The following is a 23,588-nucleotide window of genomic DNA, read 5'->3' on the forward strand; positions in this document are numbered from 1 at the left end:
GGCCCGGCTAGCCAGGCTCCTCACCTACCTGGGCCCATGGCTCATCTACTAGGGCCTCATCTACCATGAGCCTCACGTGGGACAGTTGTATGTGCCCACACTATGCCTCTGCCAGCTGCATCTCTCTATTTATTTTTAGTTTGTCCTTTTAAGATTTCAATTTTTGCATATGTTTTATGCTAGCAAATATTATATGCATATATTAAATAAATAGTAACCATATGTCTATTAGAAGCACACATGCTTAATCATTTTTTTTCCAACTTGGGGATCTTTTGAGTTCCCCAAGTGTAATCATGTTTTAATAATGAAGTATGTGATCAAAAGCTTTGGAGAACGCTGCTCTAGAGAGTCTTCGATCCAGCCATCCTTTGAAGTTTGCCGTGGACTGTACTCTGGGGTGCTTTTCACATGCTGGCCTGGAGTGGTCCAACCAAGGAGCAGGGTCCTGTCAGTGTGGAGAATAGTAGCACAGAAGCTCTGGAGAGGGACTTGTTGGTGAGGAGGGACTTAACTGTCCTTGAGAAGGAGATCTCTGGAAGAGCAGCCTGGATGTCTGTCCCCTGTGCCAATGTGTACTCCTCCTCTGAGATCTCCTCCTCAGGGCTCCCTCCTACTGATATCTAGGCCTTTTCATGACATTCTTTACTGAAGAGAGGGAATCACAATTTCTCAAAGGGAAATTTACAGATGTGGGAAGCCTGGGATTTCCTCCAGCATGGGTAGAGCTGTGGTGCCCAAGTAGGACCTTGCAAATGGTCAGTGTGAATGGATGCTGTCAGCATGGTTAGGAGGCTGACGTCTTAGGACCTGTGTCCTTCTACTCTGACTGTATCTCCCTGCTTCTCTGGTGATTTATATTTATGACAAACACTATTGGTTGCTGAATAGAACCACAGTTTTGTTTGGTGTGGCAATGTGCCCAGTTGAAAGCTCCATTTCTCAGCCTCCCCTGAAGGGAACAGTGGCCACACGCCATGGCTGTGGGCCATGAGATGTAAGCTGAAGTCTTTGGATGGCGCTTCCCAGTGTACTCATTATCAGGGGTCAGAGTCAGCTGGTGTGCATCCTGTACCCTTCACCTTCCTCCTTCTCTTGCCGGAAACACTGAGTGATGCTGAGGGTGGGACCACTGTCTTATGAATACCCAGCATCAAGGAGGAGGATGGAGAGCTGAGTGCAAAGACAGAAGAAGCCCAGGTCCCCAAAGGCCCTAGTTGGCTCCACCCAGACTTTTTGTTAGGAGAGGAAAATAAATCTCTGCCTGATTCAGCCAGCCACTGTCAGATAGTTGGATTTTCTGTTGCTCCCAGGGGAATGCAGTGCTAACAAACTTGAAAGTCACGACTACAGGGCTCCCTGACACTTCAGTCGAGGCTGTTGACTTCATGCAGGGTGCTGATGCCCTTAGAATGGAAGAGTGTGAGCATCCCATGTCTTCAGGAGCCCTTGCTGCCTCTCCTTCCCTGGCAATGGTATTATAGAATGTAGATGTCTTATCACTGCTAGTCATCTTGGCCACGCTTACTGACAGAAAAAAAAAAAAAAATGCCGATTTGACTCGTGTTATCAGAGTTTGATTTCAAGTCCTGGAGGAGGAGAGAGTGAACTGTCTCCTTGAGAATAACGAATTCTGTCAGGAATGTGGAAAGTGAAAGTCATGATGATGTGCTGGAGCCAGTACACAGGCTTGAGAGAGCCGGGGGTGCCCATCTCTTCCCAATCCACATGCAGTGATGTCCTGTTAGTGACTCGATGTTGGCCACAGTGAGAGTCTTTACATCATAGATACAGGCAAATGCTACCAATCAGCAAATTAAGGCTTTGTTTCTTCTTTTTCTGGAGAGTTAGTTGTTAAACATTTCTTAGCACAGCCCTGGAAGAGACCAAAGGTTTAGTTTAATATTAACTCATAGATACTGGCTATTAGTTTTCATATCTTCTGCTCCCCTAATGCTATAGAGGGGTGAGTAAGCCCAAAATTAGCAGAATCAGAAAGGCTGCTTTATCCTGAACACAGGCTGAAACCTTACAATATCTTTGGGCCTAAGGAAAACTCTTACATGTTCAGACTAAAGGCAAAAACTAATTTTAACTTGACTTTAGCTATCAATTTGTCACCTGACCATGTTTCTGTCTGTGCACTCATTTCCTCACCTCCTATTCAGCCCTCCCACTCCTGTCCTTTTGACAATCGGCAGGGCCTTGACTCCTGCAAATCTGCCTTCTCACTGTGTTTATGTTACTCTCAGAATCTCCTGATTCTGGATCTGGCTAAACAGTTTATCACTTGTATCTAGATACCTCATGATCTTCTCTGGCCCGCACGTATGTGCCAGGTGCTCCTCTAGGTGCTGGGGGCACACTGAACTAAACAGAAAAAACTCCTGTCCTCATGAAACCAACATTCTAGCAGCGGGAGTGAGGCAGATGGTGCTTTCTGAAGATGGCTGCAGCAATTTTTAGCCCAGTCATCCCACATGCTCTTCTTACAATGTGACAGTGACACTCCTCCATCAACAGGTGGGGTCTGTATTCCATTTCCTTGAAAAGAGATGCATCTTCAGAACTACTTCAACCAAAAGTGTACGGTCAGTCCTAAAAGGCAATATAGCTTCTGCCTGGCTCTTTCTCTTGGGACACTTGCCTTTGGAGATCTCAAGTCCTCCAAGCAGTCTGGCAACCCTGAAGCTGCCATTCCAAGTGACCATGTGGAGAGACCACACAAAGATGAGAGAGATTCCCGCTGTGCCCTCTCTGCTTGGCTCCAGGTGCCCAAGGAGTCAGGCACCTAAGGTGCCCTACCTGTTTCAGAGTCCAGCTGTTCATGTCTTCCCAGGGCAGGCACAATCACACTTTTAGGTGATTCTAGTTCCTGACCTTTGAGCCACCCAGTCTTACTGAATGGAGCAGAAATTAACTATCCCTGCTGAGCCTGCTCAGACTACAGATTTGCGAGCGAAGCGAATGTTGTTTTATGTTTTAAGCCACTGAGTTTTGGGATGATTTGTTATGTCACCATAGTAACTGGGACAAGGGTAGATAATAAACAAGACAAATGACCAACAATATAGATAATAATAAGTATTAAGGAGAAAAAAGAAGCAGGGAAGGCAGACATAAAATTTCAGGGTGGGACTGGCATGGTGGCTCATGCCTATAATCCCAGCACTTTGGGAGGCCAAGGCGGGTAGATCGCTTGAGTTTACGAGTTTGAGACCAATCTGGGCAACATGGCAAAACCCTGTCTCTACAAAAAATACAAAAATTAGCTGGGCATGATGGCACATGCCTGTGGTCCCATCTCTCTGGAGGCTGAGGTGGGAGGATTGCTTGAGCTCAGGAGGTAGAGGTTACAGTGAACTGTGATCATGCCATGGCACTCCAGCCTGGGTGACAGAGCGAGACCCTGTCTTAAAAAACAAAACCGAAAGAACATTTCAGGGTGGGTTTGAGATTTTATTTAGGGTGGCTAAGGAATGCTTCATTGAAAAGGCAACTTAAAATTTTTTTTTTTTTTAATTTCCATAGGTTATTGGGGAACAGGTGGTGTTTGGTTATATGAGTAAGTTCTTTAGTGGTGATTCGTGAGATTTTGGTGCACCCATCACCTGAGCAGTATACATTGCACCCATTTGTAGTCTTTTATCCCTCACCCCCTTCCCGCTCTATTCCCCTGAGCCCCCAAAGTCTGTTGTGTCATTCCAATGCCTTTGTATCCTCATAGCTTAGCTCCCACTAATGAGAGAACATACGATGTTTGGTTTTCCATTCCTGAGTTACTTCACTTAGAATAATAGTCTCCAATTTCATCCAAGTTCCTGTGAATGCCATTAATTCATTCCTTCTGAAGGATGAGTAGTATTCCATTGTGTGTGTGTGTATATATATATGTGTATATATATATATATCACAGTTTTTTTATCCACTCATTGAATGATGGGCATTTGGGTTGGTTCCACATTTTTGCAATTGTGAGTTGTGTTGCTACAAACATGCATGTGCAGATATCATTTTTTTGTGTAATGACTTATTTTCCTCTGGGTAGACACCCAGTAGTGGAATTGCTGGATCAAATGGTAGTTCTACTTTTAGTTCTTTAAGGAATCTCCACACTGTTTTCCATAGTGATTGCACTAGCCTATATTCCCACCAGCAGTGTAGAAGTGTTCACTGTTCATCACATGCATGCCAATGTCTATTATTTTTTGATTTTTTTTTCTATTATAGCCATTCTTGCGGGAGTACGGTGGTATCACATTGTGGTTTTGATTTGCATTTCCCTGATCATTAGAGATGTTGAGCATTTTTTCTTTTTCTTTTTTTTGAGACAGAGCCTTGCTCTGTTGCCCAGGCTGGAGTGCAGTGGTGCAATCTCGGCGCACTGCAACCTCCGCCTCCCAGGTTCAAGTGATTCTCCTGCCTCAGCCCACTGAGTAGTTGGGATTACAGGTGCCGCCACCATGCTTGGCTAATTCTTGTATTTTTGGTAGAGATGGGGTTTCACCATGTTGGCCAGGCTGGTCTTGAACTCCTGACCTCAGGTGATCTACCCAACTCAGCCTCCCAAAGTGCTGGGATTACAGATGTGACACTATGCCTGGCTGATGTTGAGCATTTTATTCACATGTTTGTTGGCCGTTTGTATATCTTCTTTTGAGAATTGTCTATTCACGTCTTTAGCCCATGAAAAGGCAACTTTTTGAACGATTCTGAAGGAAGTAAGGCAGCTGGCCATGTGGTATGGAGAAGTAGAAGCATATTTGGCATGTTCTGGAATAGATAGGAGGCCAAGCGAGGCCTCTTGGAGTGCTTGAGCAATGAGGGAGAAGAGAAGGAGATGCCATCTCAGAGCCAATGAGGACCCAGATCATGTAAGATTTTTAGGTCTCTGTAAGGACTTTGGCCTTTACTCAGAATGAAATGGGATAATTATGGGTTTTGATGGAAGTACGACTTGATTCTGTTTTAATTACATCACATTTGTATGTCAGGATTCCTAGAAGTAAAATTCTGAGTCAAGGGATATGTACCCCTTGCCTTGCTTCTCTTGGTGGCCCAAGATGATGATGTTATCATAATGTTATGATTATAATATTATCATCATCTTGGGCCACCAAGAGAAGCAAGGCAAGGGGTACATATCCCTGTATTAAGGATCCCTAATACAGGGATTAAGTTCCTAGGGCTGCCAAAGAAAGTACTTCCTGTATTAGGTTCCAAAGTCTGCCAAAGAAAGGACCAGAAACGCAGTGGCTTAAAACAATAGAAATTTATTGATTCACAGTCCTGGGGGCTGGAATACTGAAATCAAGTTGTTGAGAGGGCCACACTTCTACTGCAGCCTGTAGGGGAGAGTGCTTCCTTGCCTCTTCTTGCCTCCTGATAGGGGTTTTCAAGCCTTGGTGTCCTTTGGCCTGCAGCTGCATCACTTGCGTCTCTGCCTCTGTCATCACAAGGTGTTGCCCGTGTGTGTCTCTGCCTTTATGTGGCCTTCTTCTTAAAATGACACTAGTCATATTGCTCACCTGAATCCAGTGCAGCTTCTCTTCACCTAAGTAATTATATCTGGAATGATCTGTTTCCACAAAAAATCATGTTCTGAAGTATTAGGTATTAGGGATTAGCGCTTTAATATGTCTTTTTGGGGTATACGGCTCAACTCACAACACTGCCAGTTTGAGAATCAAAGGTGTATTCCTTGGAAGAAAGCTGTTCCTAATTTTCTCAGATCTTACAATTGTGCCTTATGCTAGTTAGCTTCCCCATTCCATTCACATGGAATCCACACATCCTCATTCCATGAGTGTGTGTATGTAACTTATTAACATAAGTGGAATTACATTATGCATCTTTGTAAGCAACTTGTTTTATACACTTAACAGTATGCCTTGGAATTCCTTCCATGGATGTACATATAAATCGACTTGATCCCTTGTTACCATGACACAGTGATTTCATAATATTGAATTTAATTCCTGTAATTTAAACATTTCCCCATGGGTAGACATTAAGGTTGTTTTCAATTGTCTTGGCTCCTACCAATGTAATATTTGGTGAAGGAATTTCTTTGTGGGAAGAGACTATTTTTGTTAAAAAAGACATTCAAGTTAGAGTCAGAATCAACTGTGCATAAATATACCAGGGAGAAGAAGGAGGCTAGAGGCTGGATTCTCTGGGGGTCAAAGTCAGATGAAGAGGGGAAGCCCAGAGGAAGCACTTTGAGGGCAACATGGCCAAGGGGGATCTTTTGAGTTAAATGATGCACACTGGGCTGGGCGTAGTGGCTCATGCCTGTAATCCCAGCACATTGGGAGGCTGAAGTGGGAAGACTGTTTGAGCTCTGGAGTTTGAGATCAATCTGGGCAACATAACAAGATCTCATCGCTACTAAAAATAATTTTTAAAATACCAGCCAGGCATGGTGGCACATGCCTGTAGTCCTAGCTCCTTGGGAGACTGAGGCCAGGGGATTGCTAGAGCCCAGGAGTTCAAGGCTGTAGTAGAGCCATGATCACGCCACTGCACTCCAGCTTGGGTGACAGAGCAAGACCGTGCCTCAAAAAAAAAAAAAAAAAAAAAAAAAAGGATGTACGGTGAATGAATGTAAACTTAGTCTTCCTTCTCCCCTCTGAGATATGCTACCTTGCTTACTTATACTTTCAGTGAGAATATAATTACTTTTGGAACCTACAAGAGATGCTGAATTTTTTTGTTAATGTGGGTGAGAAATGAGTGATGTACATCTGGATTTCACATAGGATGTGAAAATGGACATCCTTGGATGTATATTTTTGAGCTCGTGATAAAGTGAGCTAGGAAGGCTAGGTTCTTTTAAGTGGAACTAGTCCAAAGACAAGGGTTATTGTACTGCTGGTGCCACTGAAATTGGAACTCGGCTCCAGCTGCTGGAACCCCTGCCACTCCTGAGAGATGGGCAGATATTTAAGGGGCAGGGGAGCCAGGTTAGGAACTGGATGAGGACCCTTGAGAGAATCTCTTAGGAAGGACTTGTTGATTGCTGGGTCCCTAAAAAAGACCGCCAAACAACCGGTCGATAAGGCAAACCTGGAGTCTTGATGGAGTCTTAGTAGACTCTGAGAGTGGAGAGGGTAAAGTCAGGGTCTTTATGGGGCTTTGAAGTCTAGGTTAAGGTGAGACTTCAGCATGGTGACTTTATTTGAATTGGATAAGGATCGTGATGCCATAGTTGGAGACTGGTGAGCACAGTGAAACTGGGGTTTGGAACTAAGGGTTCCAAGCAGTCTTAAAGAGTAGCAGTTATTTGATGCTATCTATTGAAAAGTTCAGCACTTTTAAATGGGTTTGCAACATTTATCTTAGTGGACAAGAGTTTCTTGGAATAGTAAAGTCATGCTGATAAGAGAATGGAATGTTGAAATCGTGTTAATGAAGATAATAAGCTATATGGGTGTAGATGGTTTCAGTTCTCAGACCTACTTTTTGAGATCTTCCCCTTTGGATTCTGAAGAAAGTCTCATTTAGAAAGAAGTTTAACCTCCCCCGAAGCGAATTCTAACTCAGCTTTAATATTATCTCTACCCTTGAGTAAAGGAATTACTGCACTTCATCTCACTGTGAAGAAGGAGTCTCATTTCTACAAGAGACTGAAGGGTGTTAATCTGATTGATCAGAAACCAAGACATATATTAGGCCACGTTGCAAGTGTGGGTGCATTTCATGTCAGAAACAAGACTACATTTTTTGGCCCTTTTTGTTTCGTTTTGTTTTGCACATGGATGCAGCCAGGTCTCTCCTGCTCCCTTGCACTGAGCATAGCCTTGGAAGGACCTCTACGAAAAGTGCAGCCATATTAGCATGCTCAGATCCAGCCCTTTGTCCATGGGGCTGGCAGGCTCAATAGATTCCAATATGTTCTGCTGCCCAGCCATTTAGATTCAGAGGCGGGAAAAGAAAATTTCCCCTGCACTTTTAGGCACGTGTCTCAAGTCCCAGCATTACTTACCCTGGAAGCTGTATGTTTGGGAGTGTTGCAGTTCCTGATGGATATACCCCATTCATTTCTCCAGAACACTCGTTACCCTTTTCCATCTGCTCTGTACATGGGGAAGCTGACCTGTATGGTCTATACCTATCTGCTCCCTTGCCCCTCTGTTCAGCTAATACGAAACACTGGCCAGAGATCAGAGGGAGGGAAGAGTGTGAGGTGGGGCTGGAGTGTTTGTTCCCCTAGATACCTGCTTCACAATCCTTGGTGGGCTGTCTGCATCTCTCTCTCTCTCTTTTTTTTTTTTTTTTTTTTGAGATGGGATCTCGCTCTGTTGCCAGGCTGGAGTGCAGTGGCACAATCTCAGCTCACTGCAACCTCCACCTCCCAGGTTCAAGCAATTCTCCTGGCTCAGCTCCCATGTAGCTGGGACTATAGGCGCACACCACCACACCCAGCTAATTTTTTTTATTTTTAGTAGAGATGGGGTTCCACCACGTTGGCCAGGATGGTCTGAACCTTTTGACCTGGTGATCCGCCCACCTCAGCCTCCCAAAGTGCTAGGATTAGAGGCGTGAGCCACAGCGCCTGGCTGGCTGGCTGCATCTCTTAACTAAATGTCACAGCTCCTGCCATGTGGTACTCTCCACACAGGTCTTCACATCTCAGAGTTTGTGTAACAGGTCTCTTCTCTTGTCCCTGTGGGCCTTAGGATGGAAACAGCTGCAACTAACCCTGAGATATCACTATCTTTTGTGATTTCCCTATGCCTTGTCCCTTTTTTTCTTTAATGCTACCAAAATTACCCAATTTGAGGGTGTCATCTCTTACTTCTTGGGCCCTGATCAATATAGGGCTTTGGTGAGTTGTTCATCTTGCTGATGTTGTTTCCCATTTAATTGTAGTTAGGTGATGCCTAATAAGTGCTTACTAAATATTTGTTGAATGAATAAATGTCTAAATGAGTGAGTGGCAGGATATGAACTCCAACTCTCCCTCTCCAAACTTCCAATGTAGAGTTTAGTGTTCACATGTAACATACAGATGCTTGATGTCCTCTGAGAGCAGTAAATGGGCCGTTGGATCTGTGGCGCAAGTTTCTGGGACCTCCATTTCCCTGGGTTTGCCCTAGTTCCTTAGGCCTAGGTGTCTTCTTTCCCAGAGGAGCAATATGCAATAATATGAAGAATATCAGACATATACAGAAAAGATAAAGACACAATATTCCTCACCAAACAAAGATTAGGGCGATTTCTTCCACTCAGGAACAGATAAAGAGTTCAGACCACAGTTTATGGTTTTAAAGAAACCATCCTGAATAAGCTCAAGTTATAGCTACCAGTTATGAATTTATAACATTTATGTGACCTTTATTATAATTAATATTGTATTAATCATCACATATTATTATATATGAGATAAATTTAATATAACTATCTGGTAATTATACCTATGTTTACTAACAATTTTATAACTGCTGGCTGCAGTGGTGCATGACATTCATTATTATTACATTTCCATTGTGCAAATGTTAGAGGAACTCCTTCCATTTGTCAGGTGTGACCCATGACTTGCATGTCTCTGGGGACACTCTGGGAAGATGTCTTCATGGACAAGAGCTCAGATAAATATGAGACAGAACAGTCCCAAAATCCCTCAGCATGCCCAGCCCTCAGAGAGTTCCTAGTTTTTTGTGAATCTGTCCATATTATAGGTCGATGAGTAAAGAAATTCCAGGATCTTCCTGCATGGATTTCTCAACAGAAGAGTGGTCCAGAGTGAGCTGTCATAATATACTTCTTCTTGGCGCAGAGCTCCCCCTTTGATGATCTCAAGGGCACATTCCTCCTTTGGAGCTGCTTGCATATTGATTATCCCAGAAACTGCCTTCATGGCTGTGTCTATAGAATGACAAGGGAAGAGTAGGGTTATCCAACTAGGACAGTCTACATGATGGAAGGCCTGGAGACATCAACTACTTAGCTGTCAGGGGCTTTTGGCAGTGTTTGCTCTGCAAGCCTTACAGGCGCTATAGGGAATACATGAAGAGACTGTGTATATTAGTCTGTTGGGCAAAGAGAGGCCTTAGTGTTAATAGGGGCCTTGCCTTCCTGGATGGAGATTGATGGGAGCAGTTAGAGGTGATTACTCAGGAGATCTGAATCATGCTTCTCTCTTGGGTATTTTGGTTGGAGGCGGAGAAGTAATATGGGGGAGCAGAATGAGGATAGAAGTCTCATAATGACTCAGTAGCTAATGGGAAGTGCCAGTGGGCAAAACCAGAGTGCTGTATGATAATGACTTACTGTCTTATAAAAGGAAGAGATACTCAAGAATCCAGGCTTTTGCTCCCTTGTCACCACTTTCACTTCTCTCTCTTTCCAAGTTTTCATGTCCATCTTGTACAACTTCTCTCTCTCTCCATTCCTTTCTTGTTTCCCTCTGGGCCTTGATCTCTTTCTTTACTTCTCTAACTACTACTCAATTACTCTTCAAAGGGAATTTTCTTTTAATATCTGCCACATGTTTTAGATAAACTTGTATTTGGACTTAACAGAAAAGTTGTAAAAATTACATGCAGTACCCCCTTATATTCCACATTTGCTCCCCCTGTTTGCAACATCACACATAACCATTGTGCAATCATTTAGGACAGGTACAATAATAATCTAATACAATAATGTATTAGAATTGATACAATATATTAACTAAACTACAGAACTTATTTTTTCACTAATGTTCCTTTTATGTTCCTGGATTTTATCCAGGATTCCACTTAGTAGTAATTTCTTCCCATCTTTCTTCTAATCTGTGACAGTTCTTCCGCCTTTCCTTGTATCTCATGGCCTTGATACTTTTGAAGAATACTGACCAAATGTTTTATAAAATGTTCCTTGATTTGGGTTTGTTCATTGTTCTCTTATGATTGGAGTGGGGTCATGTATTTTGGCAAGAACACTACAAAAATGATGTTGTGTCCTTCTCAGCACATCACATCAAAGAGTTCATGATACCAGTGTGTCTTATTACTGGTGATGCTTTTAAGAAACACAAACTTGTATTTGATAAGTCTCATATAGGAACATAATGGTCATTGAGTGTCCATGAGGACATAAGGTGTTCAGCAAAGGGTTAAATGATGAATGTGGTGAGACCCAGCCACCTTGGTAATCAAAATGGAAAGGAGATTCAAAGAATAGCCAGAGCCTCCACTGGTGACAGAAATGCCTTTAAATGAGACAGCTAGTGCTTTCTGCACTGGTTCATTTTTAGTGCATTACACATGAGGTCGAGGAGTTCAGCACCTTTGTTTATCCACAATGGTAAGGCAGACAGTTCATCTGCAGGTAATTATTCGAAGTCTTGACCTTACCTGTGTCTATGAGGCCAAGAACACAGAGAGTGATTGATACATTGACCTTGGCCAATGAATATTCCTTTCTGATGGAGGAGAAGAACCCATCCAAAGCAAACTTGCTTGCAGAATAGGCAGCAACCATTGGATAAGCCACTTTCCCTAGATGATAGATTAAAGAAATGGGTTAATAAGGCGGCCCATTTCAGCTTCTGACAGAGCTGATCTTTATCTGTAGTAGGCTTTGTAACTCCTATGGTGTCCTTTTACCCCTTTGAGTCTTAGTTTCTCTATATTCCCCATGGAAATTATACTGCTGTATTGAATTTTGAAAAAAAAAACATTAAGGTATCGAAGGCATGGGGTGGGATTGGGCTACAGGACAGCCTTCATTGAAGAGGGACTGTTTAGGGTTTTAGTAAAGGTGATAAACAAGCGAGGCTACAAAAGAGCCATGTAATTCCACAGCTGCTAACTCTTCCACCTCTGAACCAAGTGCTGGGGATCCAAGAGTTTGACAAGTGATCTCTGCCAACTCAGTGACCTGTTGACAATGGAAAGGGTATGTTTTACTTTCCTTACAAAGGGATTTAAAAAAACACTGTCCTGGCCAGGTGCGGTGGCTCACACCTATAATCCCAGCACTTTGGGAGGCCAAGGTGGGCAGATCACTTGAGGTCAGGAGTTCGAGACCAGCCTGACTAACATGGTGAAACTCCATCTCTACTAAAAATACAAAAATTAGCTGGGTGCACGCCTATAGTCCTATCTACTCAGGAGGCTGAGGCAGGTGAATCACTTGAATTTGGGAGTCGGAGGTTGCAGTGAGCTGAGATCTTGCCACCACACAGAAGCCTGGGTGACAGAGACTCCATCTCAAAAAAAAACAAAAACAAAAAAATCCTGTGTTTGCTTTTCTACCCAAAACCACTTTTTTTAAAAAAAAAGTTCACCAGACTGCTTAATTCTCACTCAAGTTTTTTGAAGGATATGTGAACATATGCCTAATAGGATAAAATATTATTAATACTCTTTTTAGGAAGGGAGAGTAGAAGTGACCTGAGACCCTACAGTCTTTACCGAGCATTGTTACAGCAATTACTTTAAAATCAATTGTCTGCTAATTCCAGAGTTTGGGTAATTTTAAGATTGATCTTTATTGATTTCCTTTCCTCCTAAGTATGGGTCATATTTACTGTTCTTGTATGGGTGTTAATTTTTTATCGTATCCTGGATATTGTGAATGATACGTTGCAGGGTGCCTGGATTCTGTCACATTCCTCCAAAGAGTGTTGATTTTTTTTTTTTTTTTAAGTGGCCAGTTAACTTGGGTGAAACGCTGTCTCTTGTAATAAGTATCAGCTGAAATCTCTTTTCAATTATTTGAATCTTAACTTGGCTGCCTGATTTCTGCATTGCCCATGCATTGTTCAGAGAACAACTAGAGATTTGGACAGAACTTATGTATAGGATTCAGTGTTTCTCCACTGTGACTCTCTTTTCCAGCATATCCCCCTTTACATTCCAGCTGTTATGGTAACCCCAGCCTCTTCCTTCTAGCTATTCATGTTGGCAAGATGGCAGGTTTCTATCCCAGATATGGCACTGATTGGGGCTGCCCTTAGGCATAAAGCTATACAAGTGGGAAATTCGCCTACTGTCATTTCCTTCTTCCAAGTGTCAATAACCCTCCATTTTCTATCTGCTCTTGGTTAATCTCCAGTGCTTTCAATGGTTGTTGTCGATATTTTGTCAAAAGTTTATAGTTGTAATCTGTGGAAGAATGGTCTTTTAGGTGCCACTCTGCAGTTACCAGAATTGGAATTTCTGTATGTTTCAAATATAATATGTTGTATGTCAAACCAATGAAGAAAGGATGGGTTATTTAATAAAGATGCTGAGAAAGGTGGTTAACTAATTGGAAAAAATTAACTGTTTTATATCATATACCAAAAAATATTCTAGATGGAAAATTATAGTAAACAGTGTAATCTACTCAATATCCATTCCTCCTTCTTTAATAATAGAGTCTGATTTTGTTCAGGACAGCAACATAATCATTTTAAAATTCATTATTATTACATTTCCATTGTGCAAATCTCATCTCCCTGAGATTTCCTTGCCCTAATAAGCCATGCGACGTAACAGTTCTGGCCAATGAGAAATCTAACAGATGAGGTTTCTAGGAAAGATATTGATTTCCTGATAAATTAGATGGATTCAGGTGGCATGCAACTTTTAAATTTTGCCTTTCTCCTTTCCTCCTAATGAACCTAAGATATGATGGCTAGAATTGTAGCAGTCAGTTTGTGAACTATAGGAAAAGCTAATGTTAATTATGGTTGAACAGAAATGTGGAATGACCTTGGATTCTTGAAGACATCATGTAAGTCCACCAAAACCAGGCCTAAACTATTACCTGAGAAGAAGGAATCTCTCTTTGTTAAGTTGCAGTGAGGTTTTTGACTTCTTTCTTTCCAACTTGGATGCCCTTTATTTCTTTCTCTTGTCTAAGTGCTCTGGCTAGAACTTCCAGTACTACGTTGAATAAAAGTGGTGAAAGTTGGCATCACTCTCTTGTTCCAAATCTTAGTGGAAAGGCTTTCAATTTTTCCTTGTTCAGTAAGGTATTAGCTATAGATTTGTCATATATGGCCTTTATCATGTTGAGGTATATCCCTTCTATACCCAATTTGTTGAGGGTTTTTATAATGAAGGGATGTTGCATTTTACCAAATGCTTTTTCATTATCTACTGAAATGATCATACAGTTTTTGTCTTTGATTCTATTGATGCGATGTATCACATTTATTGATTTGCTTATATTGAACCATCCTTGCATCTTGGAGATGAATCCTACTTGGTCATGATGAATGATCCTTTAAAATGTTGTTGAGTTCTGTTTGCTAGTATTTTGTTGAGGATTTTTGCATCTGTGTTCATCAGGGATATTGGCCTGTGGTTTTCTCTTTTTTGTTGTATCTTTAGTTTTGGTTTCAATGTTGGGACACATCCTTAAAGGGAGAAGCCAGTCTCTCCTTCCCACTCCTTTGTCCTTCTTGGTGTCTGAAGGTGGATGTAATGACTGTGGCTCCAGACCTATCTTGGACCATGAGGTAGAAGCCACATGTTGAGGATGGCAAAACATTTAGATAGTTTAGATAGAAGGAAGGAACCTTGGTGACCATGGAGCTGTCATACTCTCCTGGCCCTATACTGCCTACCTTCAGACCTGATTTAAATTTTAACTTACTGGTATTTTGTTTTGTTTTGTTTTTCTGAGGCAGAGTCTTGCTCTGTTGCCCAGACTGGAGTGCAATGGCATGATCTTGGTTCACTGCAACTTCTGCCTCCCAAGTTCAAGTGATTCTCCTGCCTCAACCTCCTGAGTAGCTGGGATTACAGGTGTGAGCTACCAAACCCAGCTAATTTTTGTATTTTTAGTAGAAACAGGATTTCGCCATGTTCGCCAGGCTGGTCTTGAACTCCTGACCTCAAGTGATCCACCTGCCTCAGCCTCCCAAAGTGTTGGAATTACAGGCATGAGCCACCATGCCCAGCCTAAATTCTAGCTTATTGAGTCCACTATTATTTTAGGTTTTCTGTATCTGACAGCTGAACTTACTTCTTATTGATAGTTATCCCCACTTCTATGCAGCCCATGTGCCGAAAGAAAGCTGACATAATTCCTAACTGTAGGTGTGAGCTTATGTAATCTATTTTATCCCATTCTTCTTACTCATGATTGATACAGGAATGGCCATGTGGCTCATTTTGGACCAATGAGACTTGAAGAAAATTTTGTTGGAGTGTCTCAAAAAGTTAGTGTTTTTCTGGAAGAGTTTCTGAGAGTAGCAATCCTTTTTTTCTTCTGACACATTTTTGTGCATTGATATGGGGGTGGGAATTGCTGCAACTATCTCATTGTCAGCCTGAGGATGAAGCCACACATGGAAGAGAGCAGAGCCAAGAGAATCACGGGGACACTGAGCTTCAGCCAAGTCAACTGTGAAGCCTGCCCTACATCTGGACTTCCAGTTATGTCAATTATTTTCCTTATTGTTTGAGACAAAAATAGATCCATATTACTTATAAGAATAGCACAGTAACTAAAAGTATGAGCTCTGGAGTCAGATGACCCAGGTGTGAATCCCAAGTATGCCAATTCTTAGCTATAGTATGTGGATAATAATATAACCAAGCTGGAGTAACCCATGTAATATACTTAGCACAAACTCTGGCACATAGAAAGCATTCAGAAAATGCTATTATTGTTAGCAGTATTAGTATTCAAATTGGTGAGAAAAGTAGGAGCTATTCAAAAAATAATGTTGGGACAAATAGCTAGTTACTTGGAGAAAAAAAGCGGCATTCTAATAAATAAATTCAAATTAGATCACAGAGTATATGTGAAAAGTAAAAAAATTAAAGCTATAGGTGAATTTCCAATCTCAAAGTTAGAGATACCTTTTAAAGCATGAAACTGGAGGTGCATATTATGAAGGAAGACATAAATAGGTTTGAATATATAAAATGTGAAAAGCTACAGTGTGCTAGAAATGATTGCCATGGCCTTCCTGCCCTCATCCCCTTCGCAGAGATTTTATCTTTCTAGCCATGGAAGGTTGGCCCAGTTATCACGAATGTGCACACTGGCTTGAACACACATCATGGTCTCTCTTTCAAGAAATTGAAAGAGCGACGAAAAGATTCTGATTCCTGCTGTTGGATTTTGAATGAAAAGGTCATGTAAGGTTGGGACTGCGATAGCCATTTTCAGCTATGGAGAGGGGTAAGTAAGCAGAGACAAGTATTCTGCAAAAGTAAGCAAGCATATGGAACAAACACAATAACCTCTGAAATTTATTTAGCTCTTATGTGCCAGTCTAGAGTCTAAAGAATAAATGCTGAAAGTTTCAAGGTTCATGAGTAGGAGAAGCAGGATTCAAACTAGGATTCAAATTTGACTCTAGTGGCCCACACTCTTGAACACTAAGTGGTACTTCCTCTACAGAAGCCACCGTTCTTTATATGTGTGTTTTCCAGGAGCCATGTGTTAAACCCAACGCAGGAAGAGCGTTGGTGAGGATTCTCTCTGTTTTGATAGTTGAGTCCAAAATAGGCAAAATTTATGAATAGCAGTATTATTTTCACTTCTAAGCTGACAGATGAGGATACCCATAAATAGACAGGGCTAGTCATTCCTAGTCCCTTTGTGTTCATTTCCCAGGGCTGCCATAACAAATTACCACAAACTTGGTAGCATAAGACTACAGAAATGTGTTCTCTTACAGTACTGGAATCCAGAAGTCCAAAACTAAGTTATCAGCACAGCCATGCTTCCTACAAAAGCTATAGCAAGGAATCCTTTTTTGTCTCTTCTAGCTTCTCATGTCTGCTGGCAGTTGGAGCTGAGTTGTGCTGACAGCTCCAGTCTCTGCCTCCATCTTCACATCACTTTCTTCTCTTCTGTCTGTCTCTTTTACTATTCTTATAAGGTCACTTGTCATTGGATTCAGGGCCTCTCAGATAATCTGGGATGATTTCATCTTGAGATCTTAGTTACATCCTCAAGGACTTTCTATGTGTCCACTTAAGGTCACGTTCACAGGATCTAGGTGGACATATCTTTTGGGGGAGGACCACCATTCAGCCCACTACGCACCCCTAGATAACAATAAAGATATTGACTATGACATTTAATGTGTTTGTCTAGGTGGCAACAGAGATGCAGAAGCAAGATATCCTGTGAAGCCATAGTCTGCATTCATAGAGCAGTTATTTTTATACCACTCATGGAGCTCATGCATCACATTGCCTATCCTTAATTATGCCTCGGGTTATGCTCAAGGTACATAGAAGAATCCTAAATGGTTTTGTAGGAGAAGGAGGTTAAGTAAGAGAAGAGAGAAAGTGAAAGCAGAAGAAAGGAGAGAAGTAGTGAAGGAGCCAGACATGTCAGAAGACCACCTGAAAAATTCATGACATGGATGCATGCATGGTTAAAAAAGGTTTTTTGTTTTTTGTTTTTTGTTTTCTTTTGTTATTAGAAACAGGATCTCACTCTGTCACCCACCCAGGCTGAAGTGCTAAAGCACAGTGGTGAGATCATAGCTCATCCTCCCACCCCAGCCTCCTGAGTTGCTGGGGTTACAGATGCATGCCACTGCGCTTGGCTAGTTTATTTTTTATTTTTTGTAGAGACAACGTCTCACTATGTTGCACAGGCTGGCCTAAAATCCCTGGCATCGAGTGATCCTCCTGCCTTGGCCTCCCAAAGTACTAGGATTACAGGCATGAGCCACTGTGCCCAGCCTAAAAAAAAATTTTTTTTTTTTTTTGACGGAGTCTCATTCTGTTGCCAGGTTGAAGTGCAGTGGCGCAATCTTGGCTCACTGCAATCTATGCCTCCCGGGTTCAAGTGATTCTCCTGCGTCAGACTCCTGAGTAGCTGGGACTACAGGTGCGTGGCACCATGCCTGGCTGATTTTTGTGTTTTTAGTGGAGATGGGGTCTCACTGTGTTGGCCAGAATGGTCTTAATCTCTTGACCTTGAGATCTGCCCACTTTTAGATGGTGAAAAAAATGAACTATTATGCAAGCATATAATTAGCCTTTATTATGAAGACTATGCATGAGGTACACTGTAACATAATCACATATGACTATAGCTGTTGTTGACATCTCTCAGATTTTGTGACCTGCTATTGATCTGTAAATGTTTAAGCCAGTACTTAAATTCAATGCATACAAGGACCATGTGCAAATAAGGACCATTAACCTGTGGATTTGAGCTCTGCACCCCGCCCCCGCCCCCCATTCTTCTAGTCTGTTTCTGGAGTAGAGTACTGTGCTAAAGAGCTCAGTAGGAAAGAGTGGCTTTATCCATAAATGACATTTATAGTGCATTTTGAGAATGAGTGTGGGGCAGGAAAGGCATGGTGGCCTAAGCTTGTTGAACATCATCTAGGAACTCCTGGAAGAAATGGAGAGAGGTCTTTGGGAGAGGCTAAAGTCCCACAACGACAGCTGGGTGAGCAGTCACTGAATTATGAATTAAGTCTCTTTAAAACCCAAACTGGCATGACTAAGGAAAACATGTATTTCAAATCTAAACTGGATGCTCAGGTGAAGAAATATATTGGACTGGAGGAGGTAGGTTGTAAATTCTACTTGATGAAAGGAAGTACATGAAGGACAAGGGAGGTGGAAGAATGGCTTGTACAAAAATTAGAGGCAGGAGTTAGATAGACAGTGAGAAGCTAGTAAGACAAGGAAAATAATAGCAAAGTTTATTGTAGTTATTCTTTTACAAAAGTACAGACTTATGAACACTTATCCAAAACTCTTAGAGTCAGATGTATTATGGAAATTAAATTTATTTTTGGATTTTAGATGGTGGTATGGGCATATAATAGACATTACATCGCATCTCCAGTAGGGTTAGAGGAGGCAGCCTGTATGAGAGCCTGTTATTATTTCTGCACTAAAACATTGGAAAGTTAATACTGAGATAAAGGAAGGATTTACGTAGCCTCACTTCAGTTCAGGTTAAATTCATTAGGTAGATTTAATTATGCAAAGAAAATCCTTAGTTTTTGGAGTTTTATTATTGTTTCCATTTGTTTTCCCATAGCCTTTTTGGGTTTTGGAATTGCAGACAAGGATTGCGAACCAGTCTAGGCTCACTAAAGGAAATCTGGAATATATATTAAAAAAAAAAAAAAAAAGCAGAAAAAAAATGAAGAGAAGAGAGAAAAATCTTCCAGGTTCTAGTCCCAAACAACCTTGGTGCATTTAATTAAAGTCTATTTCTATTCACAAGTCCGTTCTTAAACATTTTTCCACATAGTGCGAATTAGCTTGTGTGAGGAAATCCCTACGTTCTGCTCTATGTAAACTATATTTAGAAGTTTCAGAAAGCTGAAAAGGGCAAAATCCCTCTAAAAATCTAGATTTTTATTTTTTAAAAAAGGTTCCATGAGTCAAAAGGCCTGGTCAAAGTGGAGTAAACAACATGTAACAGGATGTTAAAATTTGACTTTTTCTGCTTTAGTTTCAGCTGAGGTTCAAAGGCTGAGAACATCACAGTAATTGGCAAAGGCTTCCACGTTCTGAAGGGAGGTTCCAGACCACCTGTGCACTTACGGGGAACATGGAAACACAAACAAACATCCCAAGGAAATAAAGGGGCTGACACTGGGAGGCCAGAGAGGATGGGAGTTAGGGAGAAGAAATTAGCAATGTCTCATTGATCTTCTAAAAAGAAGGGGTGGGGGATTTTCCTCACGTCAGTCTTTGTGAGAGTGACTTCAAAGAGACCTCAGAGAGCTTGTCCCAAAGAGTTTGATGAGCAACAAGGGGGACTGGGGTCTGACTCAATCTGAGAGGCCATGGCTATGGGCAAAGCCATTGCATAGCCCAAATTGTGTCACACCTATGGAAACTCTCCCTTGTAGGTGGACCTGAAATCCAGCCCACACTCTGCTCACCACCCTGTGGGCCTTGTCCCAGGACCTATCCCTTCTCTTCTGGAGCCATTTCCAATTCTGCCCAAAAGGACAGCCTGAAGTGGTGAGTGTATTCTCTTATATTCCCACTGTAATCTCAGGGCCCAAAGGAAATAACATAAGCAACTGCTGCCCAAACCACAAGAAGAATTACTAGTATTCCAGAAAGGGCCTCCAAAGAATCCACAAAGGCATGCAATGCAAGAGTCAGATTTGAACATCCACCAAGTGGTCAGAGAGCATGAGTTCTGAATGTCAAGAGAAGACCAATGTGTTAGCTGGGTGCCAGTCAAATAAGACCTTTCCTACTCCTTATCCTCTTCCCTGCATTCTCCCTTTTCCTTTAACCCAAGACAGGCTAGAGGGGGTCAAGCAGTGGGGAGGAGGTGAGGAAAGAGAGGAAAGAACAAACACATTTCCTACCAACAGCAGGTTCCAGCTTAGCAAGGGGAGAAGCTTTGGTTAAAGTTAAATTGCACATGACTAGACATTTTACCTATTCAGAAATGAGACTATTCTGGGGACTGGAGGCAGCCATAGGATTTTTTACTAACCTGGAATAACCAGAAAAGTATTACCATCTGCCCTAGCTCATGTCCAGGCTCAGGGAGGACCTGCCCACAGAACAGGTTTGAACAGGCAGTGGGAGGAAAGAATCAACTTGTTTTCTGATTGTACCCTGTGAGATCCACTTGTTGGACTACCAGTTTTTTTAAAAAAAGATGTGCTAGTGTATATGCTCAATTAAATAAAATTAATAAGTAAATAAATGCACTGTTCTAATATGCATGAAGCAGTCATGGAATTGAGGGGGTCGGAAGCCTGAGCGTTTCTACCCAAGGTTAAGTTTTGGCTTATGTGGGAGGGTGGGGCCATCACAGCAGAAGAGAAAGATGGCAGCTAGCTTTCTGGGAAGTTTTAGAACACTAAGAAACAGAGCTATGGTGACTATATTTTCTGAAGCAAAATATGGGACACAGAGTCTTAGAAGGATGAAGGCAGACATGATGATAAGTGGGACAGAATGTTTGTAATTAGCTCTGTCCCAGAAATGCTGGGACTTAGCCACTGTAGAAACAGTAAGAGCCAGAGAGCTGGCAAAGAAACCATGTACTGAGCCTTGTTAGCTGAGTAGAAGAGGTCAAAAGGAGGCCTACGTGCTTTCGTTCATCCTCTCTCTACCCTCCATCCCTAACTGCCTTGCTGATATTTTGAAATGATTACCAATTCAAAGGTGGATTTTAGACTGCTTTAATTGATTGCTCAGAAGGGAGTGCACAAGGATTGAAGAACTTCATTCCTGCCTGCCTTCACACTTTTAGAGCAACCCCAGGCAAATGAATGTGCGTAAATTTGCAGTGCATCAGGCCTAAATGGCTTCAAGGCCAGAGAGTCATCCTGGATCCTGCCCTCCATTTTTCCCAGCTCTTCCTAAAAATCCTTGCTCAGTTGAGACCCTCATGGTCTAAACTCTTTAGTTGTTTGGATTGAGTTGGGCTCTCAAGATAAATCCACCTGTCTTCTCCATACCCCAGAAGACCTGAGGTTTCATCATAAGTATTGAGACATCCCACAATCCAGTGATAACTGAAGCAATGCAGTGAATGGATGTATCCAGGGAAAGTGTGTTGAGTGAAAAGAGAAGAGAGTTTAGGATAGAAGAATCCTGAGGAAACCAACAATTAAGGTTGGAGAGTTGCCAAGAAACCTGAGACTGAGAGGGGACAGTTAAGGTGGCCAGAGAAAACCCAGGGCAATGTTTTGGCTGATCACTAGGAAAGAGCATATGGTGTTGAAACAGCACAAAATGTAGCAGAGATAAATAAGATAAAACTTGTTACTAAATTTCACGAGGTGACTTTGGCAAGAATATTTCTATGCAGGTATGGGGCCTGTTGACAGGATGTAAAATGGAGTTCTTCCTAAAGTCTCAGAGTATCAGCACATCTTCTAAGGCAAGAATAAAAGAATAGATTTGAAGAACATCCACAGTTGAAGGGTGGGCCCAAACCAGTTCTGCCTGCATTGCCTAATCACCTGTGCCTAGCCTAAATCACCCTTGGATAAGAAAGAGTTCTCAGTGTCTTGTGCCTATATCCACCGATGCTCAGGGCAGTTTCATCCCTCTCCCCTTAAGCCACATGAGAGGGCCCTCAACAGCATTATTTGGAGAACTTTTAATATGTCCCCTGGAGTTCAGGGACTGGAATTTGACTCACATCTAAAGTCTAAAGGCAACAGGGAGGGCTGGAACTGCCCTTGCTTGAGAACAAAGCTGAGTGCACTGTGGGATCAACCATGTAGTCCAAGGATTGACTTCCCAGAGGCCCAGTGTGGATCCTGTGGATGGGGGCTTGCCTGGGGTCACCTGCCCAGGGATGGTGGGGTAGACTGGGCCAAGTGGGCTGGGCTGATTGAAGCCTAGGAGCTGAGGAGAAAGCTGAACTGAAAGTAATGAGCTAGAGAAGGCATTGCTCACACAAAGGGAACTGCAGGGAGAATGGGCGGCAGCAGTGGTGTCTCCTGCAGGGGATCTCCGAAGAACCCAGAAAAAGCCCCACAAAATTCACTCTCATACTTCCTCCAAGTCACTAGACTCCCAGGATGGGGAATTATTATTATTATTATTATTTTTTCTCTTGAAATAATTTTAAACTTAGGGAAAAGTTGCAAGAATAGTATACACAACCTATTTTTTTTTTTCTGCTGAGCCATTTGAGGGTAATAGCTGTAATTGAGGTCATTGCTGACCTCATGTCCCATCTCCCCCAAATACTTAGTGTTCATTTCTTACACAGAAGGACACTGTCCTACATAATCACAATACAGTCATCAAAATGAGGGAATTTATTAGTTTCCTAGGGCTGTCATAACAAATTACCACAAACTGGGTGGCTTAAGACAACAGAAATTTATTCTCTCACAGTGCTGGAGTCAAGAAGTCTGAAATCAATGTGTTGGCAGGGCCGCATTCCCCTCAAAGGCTCTAAGAGAGAGTGCTTCCTTGCCTTTTCCAGCTTCTGGTGGCCCCTGGCATTCCTTGTGGCTATGTCACAATCTCTACTTTGCATCTTTACATGGCCTTTTCTTCTCTCTGTCTGTGTCTTCTCTTCCTCTGACTCTATAAGGACATTTGGCAGTGGATTAAGAGCCCACTTGGCTAATCCAGGATGATCTCATCACAAGATCCTTAACTTAATTACATCTGCAAGGACCCTTTGTCCAAATAAGGTTGCATTCACAGGTTCAGGCAGGTAGGATGTAGATATATCTTTTGGGGGGCCACTGTTCAACCCAGTACAGTAACATTGATGTATCCATGTTATCTAATCCACAGACTCTGTTCAAATTTTGTCATGTGTCCCAATAATACCCTTTATAGCAAAAGGATCCAATCGAGGATCATGTGTTGGCATTTAGTTGTCATGACTCTTCAGTTGCCTTTGCTCTGCAACGATTCTGCAGTCTTTCCTTTATTTTCATGACCTTGGCACTGTTGGAGAGTACAGCCAGTTATTTTGTACAAGCTGATATGCTGAAGCTGGCTCGTACTAGATTGTGAGAGCTGGTGGTTAAATGTTTATAAATTTTGCAAGCAGGAGAATGTCATGTGGATATGGTCATCATGGGAGTGTTGATTCCATGGAAAGGCTACAAATCAGGGCTTTTGATTCTTCCTTTCTGGATAGCTTGTTGTTAAACATTTACTAGCGCACTATTGATGAATGTCCCTCAGTTTGGATTTGTCTGGTGT

At 42.1% G+C, this 23,588-nt stretch overlaps 1 protein-coding gene across 2 annotated transcripts in view; it reads right to left on the minus strand.

The window, feature by feature from the left end:
- Nucleotides 1-9,311: 9,311 nt before the first annotated feature.
- The window catches only part of HSD11B1 (hydroxysteroid 11-beta dehydrogenase 1), a 49,067-nt gene continuing 34,790 nt past the window's right edge, over nt 9,312-23,588 (minus strand). The window contains exons 6-7 of one of the 2 annotated variants that reach the window (XM_007988592.3): nt 11,343-11,486; nt 9,312-9,870 (exon numbers count right to left, since the gene is read on the minus strand). In XM_007988592.3, the coding sequence (XP_007986783.1) occupies nt 9,653-9,870; nt 11,343-11,486 (362 nt within the window). In that variant the 3' untranslated portion in view covers nt 9,312-9,652. The remainder of the gene's footprint in view (nt 9,871-11,342; nt 11,487-23,588) is intronic. The other variant, XM_073011537.1, reaches the window with a different exon arrangement.

Source organism: Chlorocebus sabaeus, chromosome 25 (assembly GCF_047675955.1).
Source record: "Chlorocebus sabaeus isolate Y175 chromosome 25, mChlSab1.0.hap1, whole genome shotgun sequence".
NCBI classification, from domain to species: Eukaryota; Metazoa; Chordata; class Mammalia; order Primates; family Cercopithecidae; genus Chlorocebus; species Chlorocebus sabaeus.